The following is an 18,162-nucleotide window of genomic DNA, read 5'->3' as shown; positions in this document are numbered from 1 at the left end:
AGAAAAGGAGGAAGAGCCTTTAGGCTGCTTCACACCTTTGCCTGAAGATCCCTGGCAGTCTTCAAGTAGTCAGCCCACCTTTTAAAACTACAGGGTAGGAGTTCCCCTCATGGTGCGGCGGAAACGAATCTGACTAGTAACCATGAGGTTTTGAGTTCAATCCCTGGCCTTGCTCAGTGGGTTAAGGATCCGGCATTGCCGTGAGCTGTGGTGTAGGTTGCAGATATGGCTCGGATCCTGCGTTGCAGTGGCTGTGGCGTAGGCTGGCAGCAACAGCTCTGATTAGACCCCTAGCCTGGGAACCTCCATATGCTGTGGGTGTAGCCCTAAAGAGACAAAAATAAATAAATAAATAAAACTACAGGGTAGGAGTTCCCATGATGGCAAAGTGGTTAATGAACCCGACTAGTATCCATGAGGATGAGGGTTCAATCCCTGGCTTTGCTCAGTGGGTTAAGGATCCAGCATTACTGTGAGCTGTGGTGTAGGTTGCAGACACGGCTCAGATCCCTCATTGCTCTGGCTGTGGTGTAGGCTGGCAGCTACAGCTCCAATTTGACCCCTAGCCTGGGAAACTCCATATGCCGTAGGTACACCCCCCCCAAAAGAAATTTTTTTTAAGTAAAATACAGGGTAAAGGGGTCTTTGATCAGCCTCTCTTCCAGGTTCTCCTCTTTCCAGTCAATGAGTCATCCCTGATGCTGTCAGGAGTTGAATCTTGACCCCTTTCCAAAGGCAATGGAAAAAATCAGAAGATTTTGGAGAAGCAGTCAAGTTTGGATTGAAAAGCAAAGATTTAAGTATTTCAATTAGTCACTGCACATACTAGCTCATACAGTAACATAACAAAACTGCCTCTGCACTCCAGGCATTTATGGTAAGGTGGAAGAAACAAGGCATGCACATTTACGAATCCATGAAGCCAGCTCACTGTAGGCTGAAGGGTTCAAGGGATGACTTCTGAAGAACTCTTAAGGACACAAAGATGTAGGAAATATGGATCATCTGAGAGGAGGAAGGGAAGACACCCACACTTCTGGGCTAGGAGAAAAGAGGAGCCACAGGATGCCGAACATGGATTTAACCCAGGGAAGACAGAGAGCAGGAGGTGGTTCTGAATAGTGGACAAGTGTCACTGAGGCCACTGGGAATCACAGCAGAGGTCAGACTGAGGAGGGCCTTAGGGGTAAGGCAACAAAGCACAGGCTTCATGTGCTTGCAACCAGAGCCATGTACAATGTACATTTCTGGAACAGGAATGTTTCAATAGACGTTTAATATGATGACAAGCAACATTAAGCACCCTAGAAAGGAGTGAGGAGAGACTGGAAGCAGGATGATATGCTAACTGGAGCTTTTGATAATCCCAGCATTAACTAATTCCTCTAGCAATGGCAAAAACAGATCTGAGACACTCCTGAGAAAGAGACAGAAGGTCATGCCAGGCCACATCTAAGAAGAGGAAAATTCCAAGGCTCTGACACTAGGACAGGAGTGGTGAAACCAGGAAAAGGAGCTTATGCTTAGGGCCTTAAATTTTACACAGAAGGAAATTCAGAGTACATTTTTTTTTTCTGAAAATTATTCAGCTAGTTAGTGGCAAAGCTGTAAGTACAACTGAGATCTTCTAATTCTCTTCCATAACAAACATGGAGCTAGGGCTTGAGTGATGGGTTGGGTTAGAGATACTGATGTAGACATTCCTCCCATGGAGATGGGAGTAAATTCCTGCGGAGGTGCTTTCCTTAAGAGTAAATACAGAGAGGGACTTGTCAAGGGCCAAGAGCCAGTACTCAGGATGTGCTGAAGTCAGGGTAAGTAGACAGAAGAGGAGTCAGAAAATGAGACATGGAAATATGTCAGAGTTGGGAGGAAAACAAGGACTTTGCATTGTCACATATGACGAAGAAGAGACTGTTTGCAGGATGCTGGTAAAAGGCCAAAGACAGTGTCTGAGAAAAACCTTTTGAATTGGTTTAAAGGTCATTGGTGAGCTCAGAGAGAGCGGTTTTAATAAAGTGGATGGAGACAGAAAGGTTGTAGGGGTTAAGAAAAAGATAAGTTATAAGGTGATAATGAGCTTTTTTTGGTGGTAGAATGTTTAAAAATTAACATGTCATGAATTTATCAAAGCTAAACATCCCCTGATACTTGCAAAGTTGTAATTTTGTGACTTGAGGTTGAGTGACACACCATATAGGTCCAAAATACACACAACATGCACACACACCTTTTCTTGTGTCAGTTTATACAGGACAGATGTCCACTTTAGCCCCATTTCTAGTTCTTTTATCTCCATCCTGTTTTTTTGCTTTCTTCTTGTTTATCTATGTGCTCGTCTGCCTATTATTCTCTCTGTATTTTACATATGATCATAAACTGACATTAATTCTTTTTGGAACAAGGTGTACCTGAACAAATGAGTGAATGAATGGGTATCTTTCCTTTACCGAATGATGCTGTTGGTACTTTTCACTGTGAATATCTATGGCATGTATTCACGGTCAGACTGAGCACACCACATCTGAGAGACAGTTCCAAGAGCTGAGTCCTGTCATAGCAAGCCTTTTAAGACAGGAGATGAAATAAATGCTCTTGGCCCAGTGTTTGAAATCTTTTGTTTTCCTTCATATGCAGAGAAATCAAACATTTTATGAAAAAAAGTTTGGTGTTCCCTGGTGACCTGGTTAAGGACTCAGCATCATCACTGCTGTGGCTCGGATTCAATCCCTGGCCTCCCTCTGCACGCCACAGGCACAGCCGAGGGGTGGGGGAGGAGGTTTAAGTACGCAAGAAGCTTTAGAGAGGCTAAATCTGTCATGTCAAGGATGATTTATGTTTTAGAAAATGTTTATCAGGGCATTTCTAGAATATTTGCAGAACTGCTACTTGGTCTCTACAGAATAATTCCATAATTCTCCCAGCAAAAAGAGTGAATTCTCAGGAGTTCCTCCTGTGGTGCAGTGGAGGCTCAGGTTTGATCCCGGCACAGTGGGTTAAAGCATCTGGTGTTGCTGCAGCTGTGGCAGAGGTCACAGTTGCAGCTCGGATATGATCCCTGGCCTGGGAATTTTCATGGGTGTGGCCATAAAAATAAAATAATAATACATTTTTAAAAATACATAATTTTTTTAAAAAAGAGTGATTTCTCCTGGCTAAGGCCAGATTTATGATGGTTGAAGTGGATTAGGGGCATGAGGGCAATAATGCAGATCAGGCTCTGTGAGTAAAAGTACAGCAAACAGGAATCAACCCACAAAAGACAGTGAGGCCAAGACCAAGAAATCCAAAGCCAGAGTCAAAAGTAACAGAAGAAGAGCCCCATTTCAAGATTATAGGTTGTAACTTAAGGCATCCAGAAAGGGAGGGATCAGCAGAGAGAACATATATGTGGTGTTATGTCTACCTGTGCAGTGGAGGAAGAAAGGGAAAGATCAGAAAAGCAGAAAGGAAAGAAAGAGAAAGGAATCTGAAAGGAGGAGGCTTTCTAAGCATTAGAAAGAGGGTTAGGGACAAAAATTCCAGGTCAAATTCTACTCCCAGCTTGCTGAGTAACTTCCTAGTCTATGAAAGGGACAATGGAGTGGGCTAGTCTTTTAGAATCTTTTTATCTTCAGCCTTCTGTGACTCTAAGATTACTGCTGTTACAATATCCCTCCTGTCTTCCTTCCTCTCACCTGCAAGTATTTATTATGAACCTAAGTCTGAGAATACGCATGGAGAAGCCAAGTCACCCACTGTCCTATAACAACTTTGGCATGCAACTGCTAGGGCCATCATATTGATTCAAAGGCAGCCAATCCTTAGGCTGGCCAATGAAATCAGCTCTCACAGCTGAGGGAATTAGATTCTCATGTGGAAATGAGTATAACACAGAGGACAGGAATATGGGCCCAAGAACCAGACCATCCAGGTCTAACTCCTGGTTCCACTACTTACTGGTTATATAAAACCCGGGGAAGTTACTTAATCCTATGGTGCTTCAATTTCCTCTGTTCTCAAATGGAGACAATAATACAACCCATCACTTAGGGTTGTTGTAAATTTTAAATTAGCTTATTCATGTAAAGTACTTAGAAAATGCAGAGCATATAATATTTAATGAATGTTAGTTACTCATATTCAAAGTGTTATTATTATTATTAATTACTAGTCTTATGAATTCAAGTTCGGAAAGATAGAGAGACAAAAATGGTTATCAGTTGGGGAGGAAAATGAAAAGCGTCAATGAGGTCAGGTTGGGTCATGGCAAACTCAAATTGCACACATACCAAAGCTATGATAGGACAGAAATTGTAAGTAAGCAGGGAAGCCTGTCAGTAGAGAAAGGGAGAAAACATACGAAGAGACCTAAATTTCATGAGAGAGGGAGATCCTGGTGCCCATGGGAGAGATGGGGAGTGACTCATCTTGAGAGGTGTCTTGATTTCTAATGCACACCAGATCCTGCCATCGTCTCAATATGATAAGCCCCATTTTCTTGAGGGTCTCCTTGAGAGCATAACTAAAACAAAGCCCACAGACTGGATGAGGCATAATGCTTGGGCTCAAAGAGTTCTTGCCTAGTGGTTATAAACCAGCAATTCCAAAACAAATGTATTTTCAGTAATGACGAGTTTCAAAGTATTTTACAGCAATCAGTTCTGCAGTTCTTTAACTTATTTGGAGAGGTGAGAGTATGGTGTATTCTGGGAGGGCTCCTTGGAGGGGGTGACACCAGCGTTGCATCAGCTTGGTAGGAGGGTATGAGGGAGAAGTCTAAGGAATTCAAACAGAAAGGGCAACAAAAGAAGATGCTCCAGAAACAGCCTGGGATGTACACAGAAGTGCAGGTCAGCCTCCTGGGCTTCTAGGAATTATAATCAGCAGATGGCCAGAATGGGTTTGAAAAGTGGGACAGAACTTCATTCAACAAGTACTTGCTGAGCATCCACCATGAGCCAAGCACCATTGGGGAAAGCATACACACAGCTGTGAGCAAGAGTATCAAGGTTCCCACCCTCTCTTGAAGCTTGCATTTCAGTGGAAAAGGCAAGCATCGTCCAGTAAGCAGAAAAAAATATTGAGTTTTAAATAGAATTAAGAACTACAAAGTCAAATAAAGCAGGATAAGGGGATAGAGAGTGGTGTGGCAAGGTGGGGAGAGGTTACTGTAGGCAGTTAACCAGAAGAGAAGAAGACAATGGAATAGAATCCTGAAAAAAGACATGGAGGAGGATCTTGGGAGCTTCTCAAAGTAGATTTAGGTGAGAGATTATCTAGGCCTGAAATAGGGTGGGGCTGGAAGAGATGGAGGTGAGGAAACAGTTCAACATTTACAAATAAACTTGTCAGGCCTTAGCGACTGTAATGATATTGTGGGTGTAAGAAAGGAAGGAATGAAGAACTCCCAGATTTCTAACTTAGGTAGCAAGGAAGGAAGGTAGTGCTGTCATAAACTGAGACACAGAATGCATGAGGGATAGCAGGTTGGGATGAAAGGTGACAAGCTGTCCTTCAGACAGAGGGGTCCTGGTGTGATCCCTTGGATGATGATGGCCGCAGCAGGGGTATCTGAAGCTGGAGCAGAGGCCTGGCTGCAGTTTGGACTTGGGAGTAAGTGGAACATGGATGATCAATGAAGCCATCAGTCTCACTGAGGTTGCCTGTTAGTCAGTCAACAAGTACACAGTGAGCTCTCAGCAAGTGCCAGGCGGTGTGGCAAGTCCTAAAGGAGCTTCCTTTTCAGTGAGTCATGAAAAAAAAATCTCCAAACAAGTAAAATGATTTCAAGTGTTGATGACAGGGTTTAAGAAGAAGTTAAAATAACGTCATGGCACAGAGTATTGGAGGGGAGGAGAGTGTGGGGACAGAGACTGCTTTAGCCATGGTGGCCCAGAGGGTTCTCCGTGAGGACAAGAAATTTGAAGAAAGCTGAGTAAGAAGGACACTGCCCTGTGAAAATCTGGATAAAGACCCTTTGAAGCAAAAGAACTTATCAATCTTTAGGTCCTCAGATGGGAGTGGACTTGGTATGTCTAAAGGACAGGTGAAAGGTCAGAGTGGGAGAGAAGTCAGAGCAGGCCAGATGGGGAGGAGACTGGCTTTTATCCTGAGGGAACAAGTAGAGTGAGAAGAACAGAAGCCTGAGGAAAGATTCCTGGGAAGCACTAGCCTGAACGACAAAGTGGATATAGTCACAAAACCACAGTAGGCTTTTGAGGAGCAAGTGGTAAATCCTCCAGCAGCACAAACACGTTACTTTTTGTTTTGTAACACAGAATGGCTCTATTTTGTGAAGGACAGAACAAAAGGGTTATTCACCTCTACCCACAGCCTACTCATAAGATCAAGGCCCAAGAAACAAACCCACATGTCCTGCCACAATTTCTTAAGTTTCTCTTCCAACATGATAGCTTTCGTTTACATGGTGATGTATAGATCAGCATGGACTCAGTGTCAACAGGACTATCTTAAGAGAGCTACAGAAAACAGTTCAGCACTGTATGCTTTCACAGTACAGATGAGAAAATGTAAGTGCACAGAAGCTAACGGGCTTTTCCAAGTCAATATGGGCCTAAGCTAAAGATAGTAGCCCTGTGTCTTCGTTCCAAGGTACTTTTCATTTGGCATCTCGCTCATGCCTATTTAGAGAAAGCTGTCATTAGAAGTTTTATGATCGCTGAGCCCCAGTGATGGACTGGAACCATCCCCATCTCTCTTTATCCACAGGTACGACACTTCGCTTGGACGTCTGGGATGGATGGAAGGAATTTCTGATGGGCTGTCTCCTTGGACAAACACTTAAAGTCCAACGCTATTTATCAAATGAAGGACCAGTACTGAAGTACGGAGATAAAGCAAATGCTAAACTAATTAATTTTACTAACCTTTCATAGGAACTTGACTCTGCCATTCGCTCTACAGCCGAGGTGCTGCTCCATGCAAGTTCCCCTTAAACACTGTTACTGACATATTTGCTAGAATAAGACAGCAGAGATGCCACCAGGGAGGACAGCCTTTGGCGATGGATTATAATTCGGGTAGACTTCCCTAGAAAACAATATCTAAATGGGTGACTTCAGTTTGGTTTGGATATTAGACTTTTAAAGGCACTTTTTAAAGTTTATCAGAATAAGTTCATTCTCACATTCAATTATTCTAAAAACCACTAATTGCTAACTGATTGGCTGAAAACATTGCTTGCTTCTTTTTAAGCTATCGTGTAATTTTCAAATTACATTTAAAACAAGCACTCAGGAGTTCCCATGGTGGTGCAGCAGCAACAAACCCCACTGGTATCCAGGAGGACACAGGTTCAATCCCTGGCCTTGCTCAGTGGGTTAAGGATCTGGTGTTGCCATGAGCTGTGGTGTAGGTCTCAGAAGTGGCTTGGATCCTGCATTGCTGTGGCTGTGGCATAGGCCAGCAGTTGCAGTTCTGATTCGATCCCTAGCCTGGGAAGTTCCATATGCTTGGGGGCAGCCCTAAAAAGATAGGTAATAAATAAATAAATAAATAAAACAAGCATTCATTCTTTTGGTTATACATGAAGTGTAACACATGCAGCTGGGACAGTGGAGGAGGGTAGGCACAAAGAAGCAGGTGGAGGAGTTCCCATCGTTGCTCAGTGGTTAGCGAATCCAACTAGGAACCATGAGGTTGCGGGTTTGATCCCTGGCCTTGCTCAGTGGGTTAAGGATCCGGCGTTGCCGTGAGCTGTGCAGTGGTGTAGGTCGAAGATGTGGCTCGGATCCCACGTTGCTGTGGCTCTGGTGTAGGCTGGCAGCTACAGCTCCGATTAGACCCCTAGCCTGGGAATCTCCATATGCCACAGGAGCAGCCCTGGAAATGGCAAAAAGACAAAAAAAAAAAAAAAAAAAAAGAAGAAGAAGAAGAAGAAGGTGGACATTTTAAGATATCTCTGCAGCCAACAGCCTCCCAAGTGCATAAAGTGAATTACCCTTTAGGTTTTAGTTCACTCGTATTTTAGAACAGTGCCCCCTTGTGGTACTTTTATCATACTTTACAGAAGCCAGGAGCTCTCAGGGCTCTCTGAAATGACAGATCAGAAAACCAGCTTTTGCAATTTTATAAGATATTTAAATATTGGAAATTAATTTATATTTGGGTATGATTATAATTCTCTCTTTTTATGCTCTGAATCCAAAGGAATAGCTGTTGCACTGTTCCTTTGTTTGTTTTTTTTGTTTGTTTTTTTAGGGCCACACCTGTGGCATATAGAAGTTCCCAGGCTAGGAGTCAAATTCAAGCTGCAGCTGCCCACAACACCAGATCCAAACCAGTTCTGTGACCTACACTGCAGCTCACAGCAATGCTAGATCCTTTAATCCATTGAACAAGGCCAGGGATTGAACTGGTGTTCTCATGGATACTAGTTGGATTCTTAACCTGCTGAGCCACAACAGTAACTCCTACATTGTTACTTTTAATAGTGTATATTTACTGAGTACTTTGTGGAACTCAGAGGGCCATCTAGCATATGGTAAGGAGGATATAAACGCAGGTGTCATTGCTATTACCAGTCAGCATGAAAAGTGTTATGATATGGGCATTGTGTGAGATAACACAGGAATGTCTGAGTTCCCTGGTGGCTCAGCAGGTTAAGGATCGGCATTGTCATTGCTGTGGCTCAGGTTGCTGCTGTGGTATGGGTTCAATCCCTGGCCTGGAAACTTCCACATGCCACGAGCACAGCCAAAAAAAAAAAAAAAAAAAGGATGACATGGGAATATACAGTATGGACAACTAACTAGACTTCAGGGAATCAGATAAAAGCATCCTGAGAAAGGGACTTGAAGGGTTGATACTTAGGTAACTGGTAGGGAGAAGAATAAAAATGTTCCAAAACAGATGGAAACACATGTAACCAAAGGTCAAGAGAATAGATTCAAAGAACTGAAAGAAATTCCACATAGCAGATTATAGAGAAAGAGAAAGCTAGTGGACAGAGGCTGGAAAGATAAAAAGAGGCCAGCTCATGTAGGCCCCCATAGGAAAGGAACTGAACTTTCTCTCTTTCCCTTTTTTTTTTTGCTTTTTAGGGCCACACCTGTGATATATGGAAGTTCCCAGGCGAGGGGTCAAATCAGAGCTACAGCTGCCAGCCCACAACAACACGGGATCCAAGGCACATCTGCGACACACATCACAGCTCATGGCAACACCTATCCTTAACCCACTGAGTGAGGTCAGAGATTGAACCCGCATCCTCATGGATACTAGTCATTCTTTTTCACTGAGCCACAACAGGAACTCCTGGACTTTATCTTTTAAATCATGAGAAGACATTGAAGGTATAGAAAAGCCATGATGAGACCTGCATTTTATAAACTTGGTTCTGGCTGTAGTGTGAGGAATAGAAACAGACACAGAGATAGTCCAGAGACAATAGCACCCTGAATTAGGCTTATGACAACGGAGGTGGCGCCAAAAAGACAGACTGTGAAAAGATCATTTAGGAGGCAGGATCAACTAGTCTCAGTAACAAGTGCCTCTAGTTCCCACATCCTGAGTGTTAACAATGAAAGCAAAGGCCAATTACTCCAATCAGGACAGGCTCTTCTCCCAAAATCAAAAAAAAAAAAAAGAAAAAAAAGAAAAAAAAAAAGGATCAAATTCAGAGTTGCTGGTTTGCATTAAGGAATTTCAAAAGAAGTTGATACATGAACCAAAATGCCAACGTATTAATGTACAACTCTAATTAGTTACAGTCTAACTACGGGAAGGTCCTACAAATCCACATGTCTGGACAGAGCATCTTCCTCATACAGGAAAATTACATGGGAAGCCACATACACATGAAAAGATGGTGATGAAAAGAGACGGGAGTTAGTTGCATGCCGTAGGTTTTGGATGATACCAGGCTAGCTTGCCGCCATCTCTACAGTGGGGTCAGAAAGCCCTGCCCAAATGGATCCTGGACAATACCAGGTGGATCCCTGACTAGCTTTGCCTCCCTTATTATATTCCTGAACAGTCTTCACCAATCTTTCAACTTATGCTTGGGGTGCTAGAGGGAGAGGGATGGCAGCAAGGCCAGTGGAGCTGTAGGACAGTGGAAGAGAAGGGGAGTGGTGAGAAGTGGGGAGGTGAGGAGTTAGACTTTCAGTTGCAGTGGAAAGCTACTGGAGAGTTTAGAAAAGAACACAGGCAACCTCCAATTTATGGAATAAAAAGACTGCTACCATAAATAATGAGGGAGCAAAATCCCTTACAGGGATAAGAGGAGGTGGGGGACCAGTTAAAAGACTGTGGCACTGGTGGTGGTATGAGTGGGGGGCAGCCTAGTGCTTTAGATTAGAACAGCAGTAGAAACTTTGGGAAGCCAGAAAATAAGGACTGTTAGAAAAGACAAAGCAAATAAACAAACAAAGCCTTCCTATTTCTAAAATGTGCTGAGTTTCTTCCAACATTCTACATTATGCTCACTGTTTTTATATAACTCACCTCAAATAATGCTATTTGTAGGCATAGTTCTGCAGTAATGGAAAACAGGATTGATAATGAAATAAAATGTATTTTCTGAACTTATAAAATTAATTTTATGATAAAAAGCATAAAAATACAATTTCTCCGTTACAGGTAGAAAAATGAAAGTGTTGACTATATTTATAAATAAGCTTTACTGCTGTGGTGTAAACTAATGAATATTAAATTGATATTCAGAAAAAAAAAAAAGAGAGATAATGTGGCGTTCCTGTCGTGGCTCAGAGGTTAACAAACCTGACTAGCAAACATGAGGACATGGGTTGGATCCCTGGCAGTGGGCTAAGGATCCGGTGTCGCCATGAGCTGTGGTGTAGTTTGCAGACATGGCTTGGATCCTGCATTGCTGTCGCTCTGGCATAGGCGAGCGGCTACAGTTCCGATTGGACCCCTAGCCTGAGAACCTCCATATGCCATGGATGTGGCTCTAAAAAAAAAAGAGAGAGACAATGTGACAAATTTCTTCCAAAGCTTTCCCAGTTAATATAAAGCTTGATAGTTTTCTTGAACATTTGATTTCCCTAAGAAAGAAGACTGCTCCACAGAAACCAGTTTGAATTATTTACATGTGCGTAGTAGGATAATGCGTATAAGCACGGCCTGAAGGTTTAACGTGTATATTATTGTAGGCCTTTGGTGAAAATATTTTAGGTAAGAGTTAGGAGGAAATAAATATTTTAACTAGAATGTTTCATGGGTATTTAGTGTAACTACATTTGTTTGGTAGCATTAAACAGCCCCACCTCTTCTTGCTTGTTTCATTCATTCAGGTATCAGAAAAGAGTTGCTCTGTACATCGCCGCCTTTTATGGGTACGTTGAGCTCACTGAATGGGCCCTGAAGCAGGGTGTGCGGCCCAACGAGGCAGTCGGTGTGCACCCCTATCGAGCATGGTGCCAGGAAGCTCTTCACGCAGATGTCTCTAAATGCCCTATTCATGCGGCTGCAGAAACCGGCCAACTGTTGATTCTGAAGGCCTTTGTCAACTGCAGCGTGCTGTGCCTGGAATGCAAAAATGCAGCAGGACAAACTCCCTTAAACATTGCATTCAAACACAAGCATAAGGACTGCATATTATATTTACTGAGTAAACTGTGGTCCACGGTTTCTTTTCTGAAAATCTCAATCCCCATGAGGATTTATATTAAAATAAAACAATGGATATTCAGAGCTCAGAGTCACAACCTTAATAAAAGCCAGCACTGCGGAGCAAGGGTTTTGGGAGCAAAAGTTGGAGACACTGTGATGGTGGATGGTTTCACCAAACCAAAAATGACCTCTAAGAGCTGGCATAAGGCTGGGAACAAGGACTTACAAGGTACCATCGGCAAACTACCGCCTCTTAGGGAACAAACTACAAACAGGAAACCTGTCAATCCTTTGGCAATTTCACAGCAGGGCACAAGAGAACAAACATTCAAATTTCCTCCACTGGTTGATGCAAATACGTTTTCTGAATTACAAAAACAACAACAAAACCGAAAAAAATTTACTGCCATAGCTAGGAAAAAAGAAAAGCTCATAAAAAATTCATATCTCCCCCAAGTCCCCCTCCCTCCGGTTTCAAGAGTGGGCTATTCACACCCATCTTTTTACTACGCAACACCCAGTGCTGACTTTTTACTCAGATCTTCCTTCGCATCTTTCTCAGAGCACAGTGGGAGGACTCCAAGGGAGAATGCCATCTACTGCTTAGCTGTGGCCAGGTAAGGTTTTCTCTTTAAACAAATAAGAGCAAAGCTTTAATAGGGCAGGTTTAGAGGAAGAATGGTCCATGAAGCCCTACCATACCATGTAGTGTAATACAGGTAATTCTAATGCATCAGTATCCAGCTGATTCAAGGACCATATACTAGCCTCATATCTAGGACAAATGAAAGGATTCTATTGGCCAATCCATGTAGTGTTCTACTCCTCAAATAATCATCAATTAACAAGATCCCTCACTTTTTTTTTTTTTTATCTTTTTGCCATTTCTACTGTGGCATATGGAGATTCCCAGGCTAGAGGTCAAATCGGAGCTGTAGCCGCTGGCCTACGCCAGAGGCACAGCAATGCGGGATCCGAGCCACATCTGCAACCTACACCACAGCTCACGGCAATGACGGATCCTTAACCCACTGAGCAAGGCCAGGAATTGAACCCGCAACCTCATGGTTCCTAGTCAGATTTGTTAACCACTGAGCCACGATGGGAACTCCCTTCACTTTTTTTTTTTAACTAAAATAATTTGACTTTGTTTTTTTCTTTTTTGGCTACCCTGAGGCATATGGAAGTTCCCTGGACAGGAATCAGACCTGAGCCACAGATGCAGCATACCCTGCCACTGTGACAACACCGGATCCTTAACCCACCGAACCAGGCCAGGGATCAAACCTGCATCCCTGCGCTCCAGAGATGCCACCAACCCCCATTGCACCATAGCAGGGACTCCTAGAGGAAACCGTTAACAGTAATTAAAGGGAGAAGGGGGACGAATGAGATCTAGGAGACATCAAAAGTGTCATGGAAGCCTGGATGGTAACAAAAATGGAAGGAAAGAAAAGAATAATTTAATGACAAACTGAATCATAAAGACTTTAGTTGACTGCTTCAGACAAGATACACAGGTTGGGGGAGAACTATATTGGATAGGGAGATAGAACTGATAATAATATGTAAGGTAAGTTTAAAAAGTAATCCAGGAGTTTTCTTGTGGGGGGGCAGGTTAAGGATCTGGCATTGTCACTGCAGTGGCTGCTGTGGCGTGGGTTAGATCCTTTGCCCAGAAATTTCCACAAGCTGAAAGCATGCCCCCCCACAAAAAACGTAACTCATTATCATATTTAAAGACACACGGAGTTCCCATTGTGGCACAGGGGAAAGGAATCCAACTAGTATCCATGAGGATGTGGGTTTGATCCCTGGCCTTGCTCAGTGGGTATGGGATCTGGCATTGCCATGAGCTGTGGCGTAGGACACAGACATAGCTCAGATTCTGAGTTATGTAGGCCGGCAGCTGTAGCTCCGGCTCAACCCCTAGCCTGGGAACTTCCATATGCCACAGATTTGGCCCTAAAAAGCAAAAAAACAAAAACAGAAAACACACACAAGCGTGTCAGAAGTGGACACGCTTTTTTGGGTACACTCATACAGTAAAATTGTATATATTAATCAACAAATTTTACTGAAAACATAACTCTGATTAGATCTCAGGTTCCATCCACTTCTTATGCAGTATTATTGGGTTCTAATATTACAGTGGAAATACAGATTTATGAATGGGATTTTTCCATTCTTCAAAATAATGAGAATGAAAGAAAAATAAGGCTAGATTGTTTTAGTTGCCTTTCTATATTAGTCTTTATTTCAGCTCTACTTTATTTCACCTAAGTTGTTGCCACCTAGTGGTGAGAATAATTTGAGCTATAAAACTGGCAAAATTCATCTGGTTGAGAACAGATGAAGACAATACTCAGTAGCTTCAATCTTTGTAATTTGTGACTTATCTCTGACTAGAATATATAAAAGGGTATAATCTAAAGTTACAGAAAAAGACCAGAAAATTATAAGTTGATAAAGTTGTAACCTATCTTAAAATCAGGCTGTAAACATAGGGAAATACTGATTAGTTTTTATCACAGATACACATTAAAAATGAGTTTACTTTTAAACATCCAAAAAGTGCTTATCATGGCCCAGTGCAGTGCTAGGCAGAATGGAAATGTGCAAAAGTATCTGTGGACATGTATGTGGTTTTGAGAGAAAGGCTGCCAATGTTTATTGTGTATAGTGCTTTCTTGGGGAGGAAATGAGTTGTGAAATATGTAGTTAAATATATAAGGAGCACTAACCTCACACATATGGCCTCTTGAATTTTTATATTTGCATATATCCATGTAACCACCACTCAGATCAGATGCAAAATATTTCCAGCACCCCCAAAAAGTTCCCTCATGCCCCTTGCCAATCAATGACCCCTCTCCAAAATAACCATTATTCTAATCTCTATCGATGAGATTAGTTTTGCTTGTTTCTGACTTTCATATATAAAGAGCATCATATATTTTGTTAGCTTTCATTTCTGGCTTTTTTTCTCTTTTTAGGGCTGCACTTGCAGCATACAGAAGTTTCCAAGCTAGGGGTTGAATTGGAGCTGCAGTTGCCAGCCTACACCACAGCCACAGCCATGGCAGATCCAAGCCGAATCTGCAACCTACATGACAGTTCAAGGCAATGCCAGATCCTTAACTCACTGAGTGAGGCCAGGGATTGAACCTGTGACCTCATGGATACTAGTTAGTTTCTTAACCCACTGAGCCACAACAGGAACTCCTCATGTCTGGCTTTTTTGCTCAACACATTGCCTACGAGATTCATTTGTTTTTCTGTGTACTGGACTCTTCTTATTTCTGTGTAGTATTCCATTTCTATGTAGTTTATCTTAATTTATTTATCTTATCTCCTGTTTATGGGCATTTGAGTTGTTTCTAATTTGGGGCTATTTTGAAAGGACTATATGATTATTTTTGTATATGAGGATTGGTGGACATTTGCATTCATTTCATTTAACACCATACAGGAATGGAATTGCTAGGTCATAGGGTTAGCTTTAGTAAACACTTCCAACCAGTTTTCCAAAGAAATTATACTAGCATGCTGTTTTTGTAGGTATACTTCATCAGGATTGGAGTTATCAAGGGGAAGTAATTTCAAGGTTGAGAAGGGAACTCTGAGGAAAATATTTCATTCAAGAAAGAGGCTGGGTGCTCCCATCATGACTCAGTGGTAACAAACCCAACTAGTATCCATGAGCATGTGGGTTCCATCCCTGGCCTCACTCAGTGGGTTGGGGATCTGATGTTGCCATGAGCTGTGGTGTAGGCCGGCAGCTACAGGTCCAATTCAACCCCTATTCTGGGAACTTCCATATGCTGTTGGTGCAGCCCTAAAAAAGACAGACAGACAGAGAGACAGACAGAAAAGAAGGAAGAATGGGTTAGTGCAGAAGGGAGGCTGATAGGAGGAGCAGTGGCTGGTCTGACAGTGCCCTTCCTCTGGCAGAGTTACTCCTCGGAAATCTTTCCAACCGTATTGTTTCTCTTCTCCCAATATTCTCTTTCCTCTACTTGTACTCTCTACTGCCTTCCCATCTGTTCTCTTCCCTTTTCCCTGCATCTTTCCCAGGATCTGAGCGGGGAAGAAAGCAAACGAGGAGATAGAACAGAAGTCTAGCCTGAAGGCAGTGTTCGTGCAATGGAATATTTTCTCTTAAAAAAAGAATTTTATGGTTGTACAACTACAAATATAACAAAATTTATTGAGTTCAAAAATAAGAACTTCAGCACTACCTCAGAGATCGAAAAAATTAATTACAAAATACAGTCATATATACTTTCTGGGAAGCATCAAAACAACATGGAAATATATAAAGTAAATACGAAAGTCTCCATCCATCCTCCAGCACCACTCATTTCCCCTCTCATGAATCCCAGCCATCTCCCCAGAAGGCATCATTATTACTGTGTAGTTGTAGCATCCTAGAACTGTTCTATATATCTTGATATATGTATGTGAGGTATGCATATGTGCATGCCTTTTTTTTTATCCTAAAAGGTATTTTACTGTATTTGTTGTTTCTGAATATATATATATATTCTTTTTTATATATAATACTTATTCATTCATGAAAGAATTTCTATAGGATACTGTAACTGAAGTGAAAGTATTTGTTCAAAGGATATATATATACTGCTAAGTTAACTTCCTATAAGTTAACTTAGTTAACTGAAAGGTTACTTAGTTCCTGAAAGATTGTAGTAAGTTATGCCCATTTACACAGTTCGAGAGGCTACTTTCGAGTGAATTGCAACCCCGCAGCCAGGAGGGGCCAAGGCTCAGAGGGAGTGGTAGTGAGGGAGTGAAGGAGAGCACCTGACAAAGTCTCTTAGGGTCATAACATAACATACGCTGTTATGAGTCACCCTACTCTGGGAAGAGACTGCTGATAGAATCCCTGCCCCAACTAAGAACAGGTTTAGTGCAGTTCAGTTGCTGGCCCTTGTAGAACAAGGCCGGCACTGTACTCTTCCCATGTATCCCTTGTAATGGGCGAGGAACAGGTATATCTTTTTTTTTTTTTTTTTTTTTTTTTTTGCTTTCTAGGGCTGAGTCCGAAGCGTATGGAGGTTCCCAGGCTAGGGGTCCAACTGGAGCTATGGCTGCTGGCTACAGCCGCAGCCACAGCCACGGCAACACCAGATTCGAGCCATGTCTCCAACGTACACCACAGCTCACGGCAACACCAGATCCTTAACCCACTGAGCGAGGCCAGGGATCAAACCTGCATCCTCATGGATCCTAGTCGGGTTTGTTAACCACTGAGCCACAGTGGGAACTCCCCAGGTATATCCTTTTTCATACTCTCAGGAATATAAACTACCCTCTCCCCGTCCCTCCCTTCCCCAACCTCCCCTTTCAGTATGTGCTAGGGCACAATGGAAGCAGAGGCTAAGGCTCTGTTGATCTCTTTTTACTGGCAAGCCTGCCATTTTGCACAGGGGAGCATGTGAGCCCTAGAAAAGTACAGACGTTGAGCCAAGCACCATTCTTGTGCATTCCTGAGCACTGGGTTCAGGAGACTAGTTGCATCAAATCCTCTCCTCATTTCTATTTTGATGAGTGAGCCCATAGGAGTAGCAAAGGGGGACATGAGCTGGACATTTAGCCTCATGCACAGGTCAGAGGGTTGACTGAAACCTGAGGGTTCAGCCTTCCAGGCAAGCTTGTCAAACAGGGCATGTCCAGGCCTTACCCTCCAATTGAGGGATATCGAATCCCATGACCCATACAAGACAAGAACCTTTTTTTCTTTGTTCACTTTTGTATCTCTAGTACGGTGCCTGGCATATAGTAAGGGCTCAATAAATAGGTGTTTAATAAATGCATAGAAGCCAGGGAGGGGTAGATATAGTTATGTATTATCCTTTCCACCCTGAGCTGGGATTCTATGTTGAAAATTAACACTGAGATTCAGCTAGGTGATTGGGCTAATAGCCTAATTAGGGGTTATCATGGTTATTCATTTAACAAATATTTTTGAGCTAAAGATATAATGGTAGGGTGATTTCCTAGTTTTGGCACTGAAAGTCCTATTTCTTGAGAAATCCCTCAGGCCGGGGTAAACCAGTAGAGTTGGTCACTCTATACAGTCATAAGTAAATACAGATACAGTCCTGCACTTGCAAAGCAAACTGTTTTAAAACAAGGAGAGGAGTTCCTGCTATGGCGCAGTGGGTTAAGAATCTAGCATTGTCTCTGCAGTGGCTCAGTTTGCTGCTGGGGCCCAGGTTCAGTCCCCGGCCCAGCACAGTGGGTTAAAGATCCGGCACTGCTGCAGCTGTGGCAAAGGTCACAGCTGTGGCTTGGATTCGATCCCTGGGCCAGGAACTTCCATATTCAGTGGGTGTGGAGAAGAAGAAGAAGGAGGGGAAGGAGGGAAGAGAGGGGGAGGAGGGGGAAGAGGAGTGGGAGGGGTGGGGGAGCAGAAGAAGAAAAACAACCAGAGAGCATTTCACACTTTGACCTGCTCAGCTTTGGACTTTTTAAAGACCACTCTGGCTTCAGTGTAGGAAAATCAGAATGGATTCTGGAAGTGCAGATAGGAGGCAACTGCAGGAATCCAGGGCAGAAACA

General features: G+C 42.8%; 1 protein-coding gene and 1 long non-coding RNA gene across 4 annotated transcripts in view; one reads left to right on the top strand and one right to left on the bottom strand.

The window, feature by feature from the left end:
* The window catches only part of LOC102162381 (uncharacterized), a 36,579-nt gene that overhangs the window by 6,233 nt on the left and 12,184 nt on the right, over positions 1-18,162 (bottom strand). Inside the window, exons 3-4 of one of the 3 annotated variants that reach the window (XR_014824196.1) lie at positions 11,232-11,490; positions 6,870-7,032 (exon numbers count right to left, since the gene is read on the bottom strand). This is a non-coding gene — a long non-coding RNA (uncharacterized LOC102162381). Of the gene's footprint in view, positions 1-1,564; positions 7,033-11,231; positions 11,491-18,162 lie in introns of those variants that run through there. The other 2 variants (XR_001299763.3, XR_014824197.1) reach the window with 2 other exon arrangements.
* The window catches only part of ANKUB1 (ankyrin repeat and ubiquitin domain containing 1), a 35,936-nt gene that overhangs the window by 13,831 nt on the left and 3,943 nt on the right, over positions 1-18,162 (top strand). The window contains exons 4-5 of the mRNA XM_005654029.4: positions 6,712-6,826; positions 11,259-12,194. Of these exons, the coding sequence (XP_005654086.3) occupies positions 6,712-6,826; positions 11,259-12,194 (1,051 nt within the window). The remainder of the gene's footprint in view (positions 1-6,711; positions 6,827-11,258; positions 12,195-18,162) is intronic.

The sequence above is a fragment of the Sus scrofa genome, chromosome 13, assembly GCF_054392235.1.
Source record: "Sus scrofa isolate SSC_HxYL_T2T_F1_AM1 chromosome 13, Sscrofa_HxYL_maternal_Yorkshire_Landrace_v2.0, whole genome shotgun sequence".
In the NCBI taxonomy this organism is placed as follows: domain Eukaryota; kingdom Metazoa; phylum Chordata; class Mammalia; order Artiodactyla; family Suidae; genus Sus; species Sus scrofa.
The sequence above is the reverse complement of the archived record's forward strand: the minus strand, read 5'-3'. Positions and strand labels throughout refer to the sequence as shown.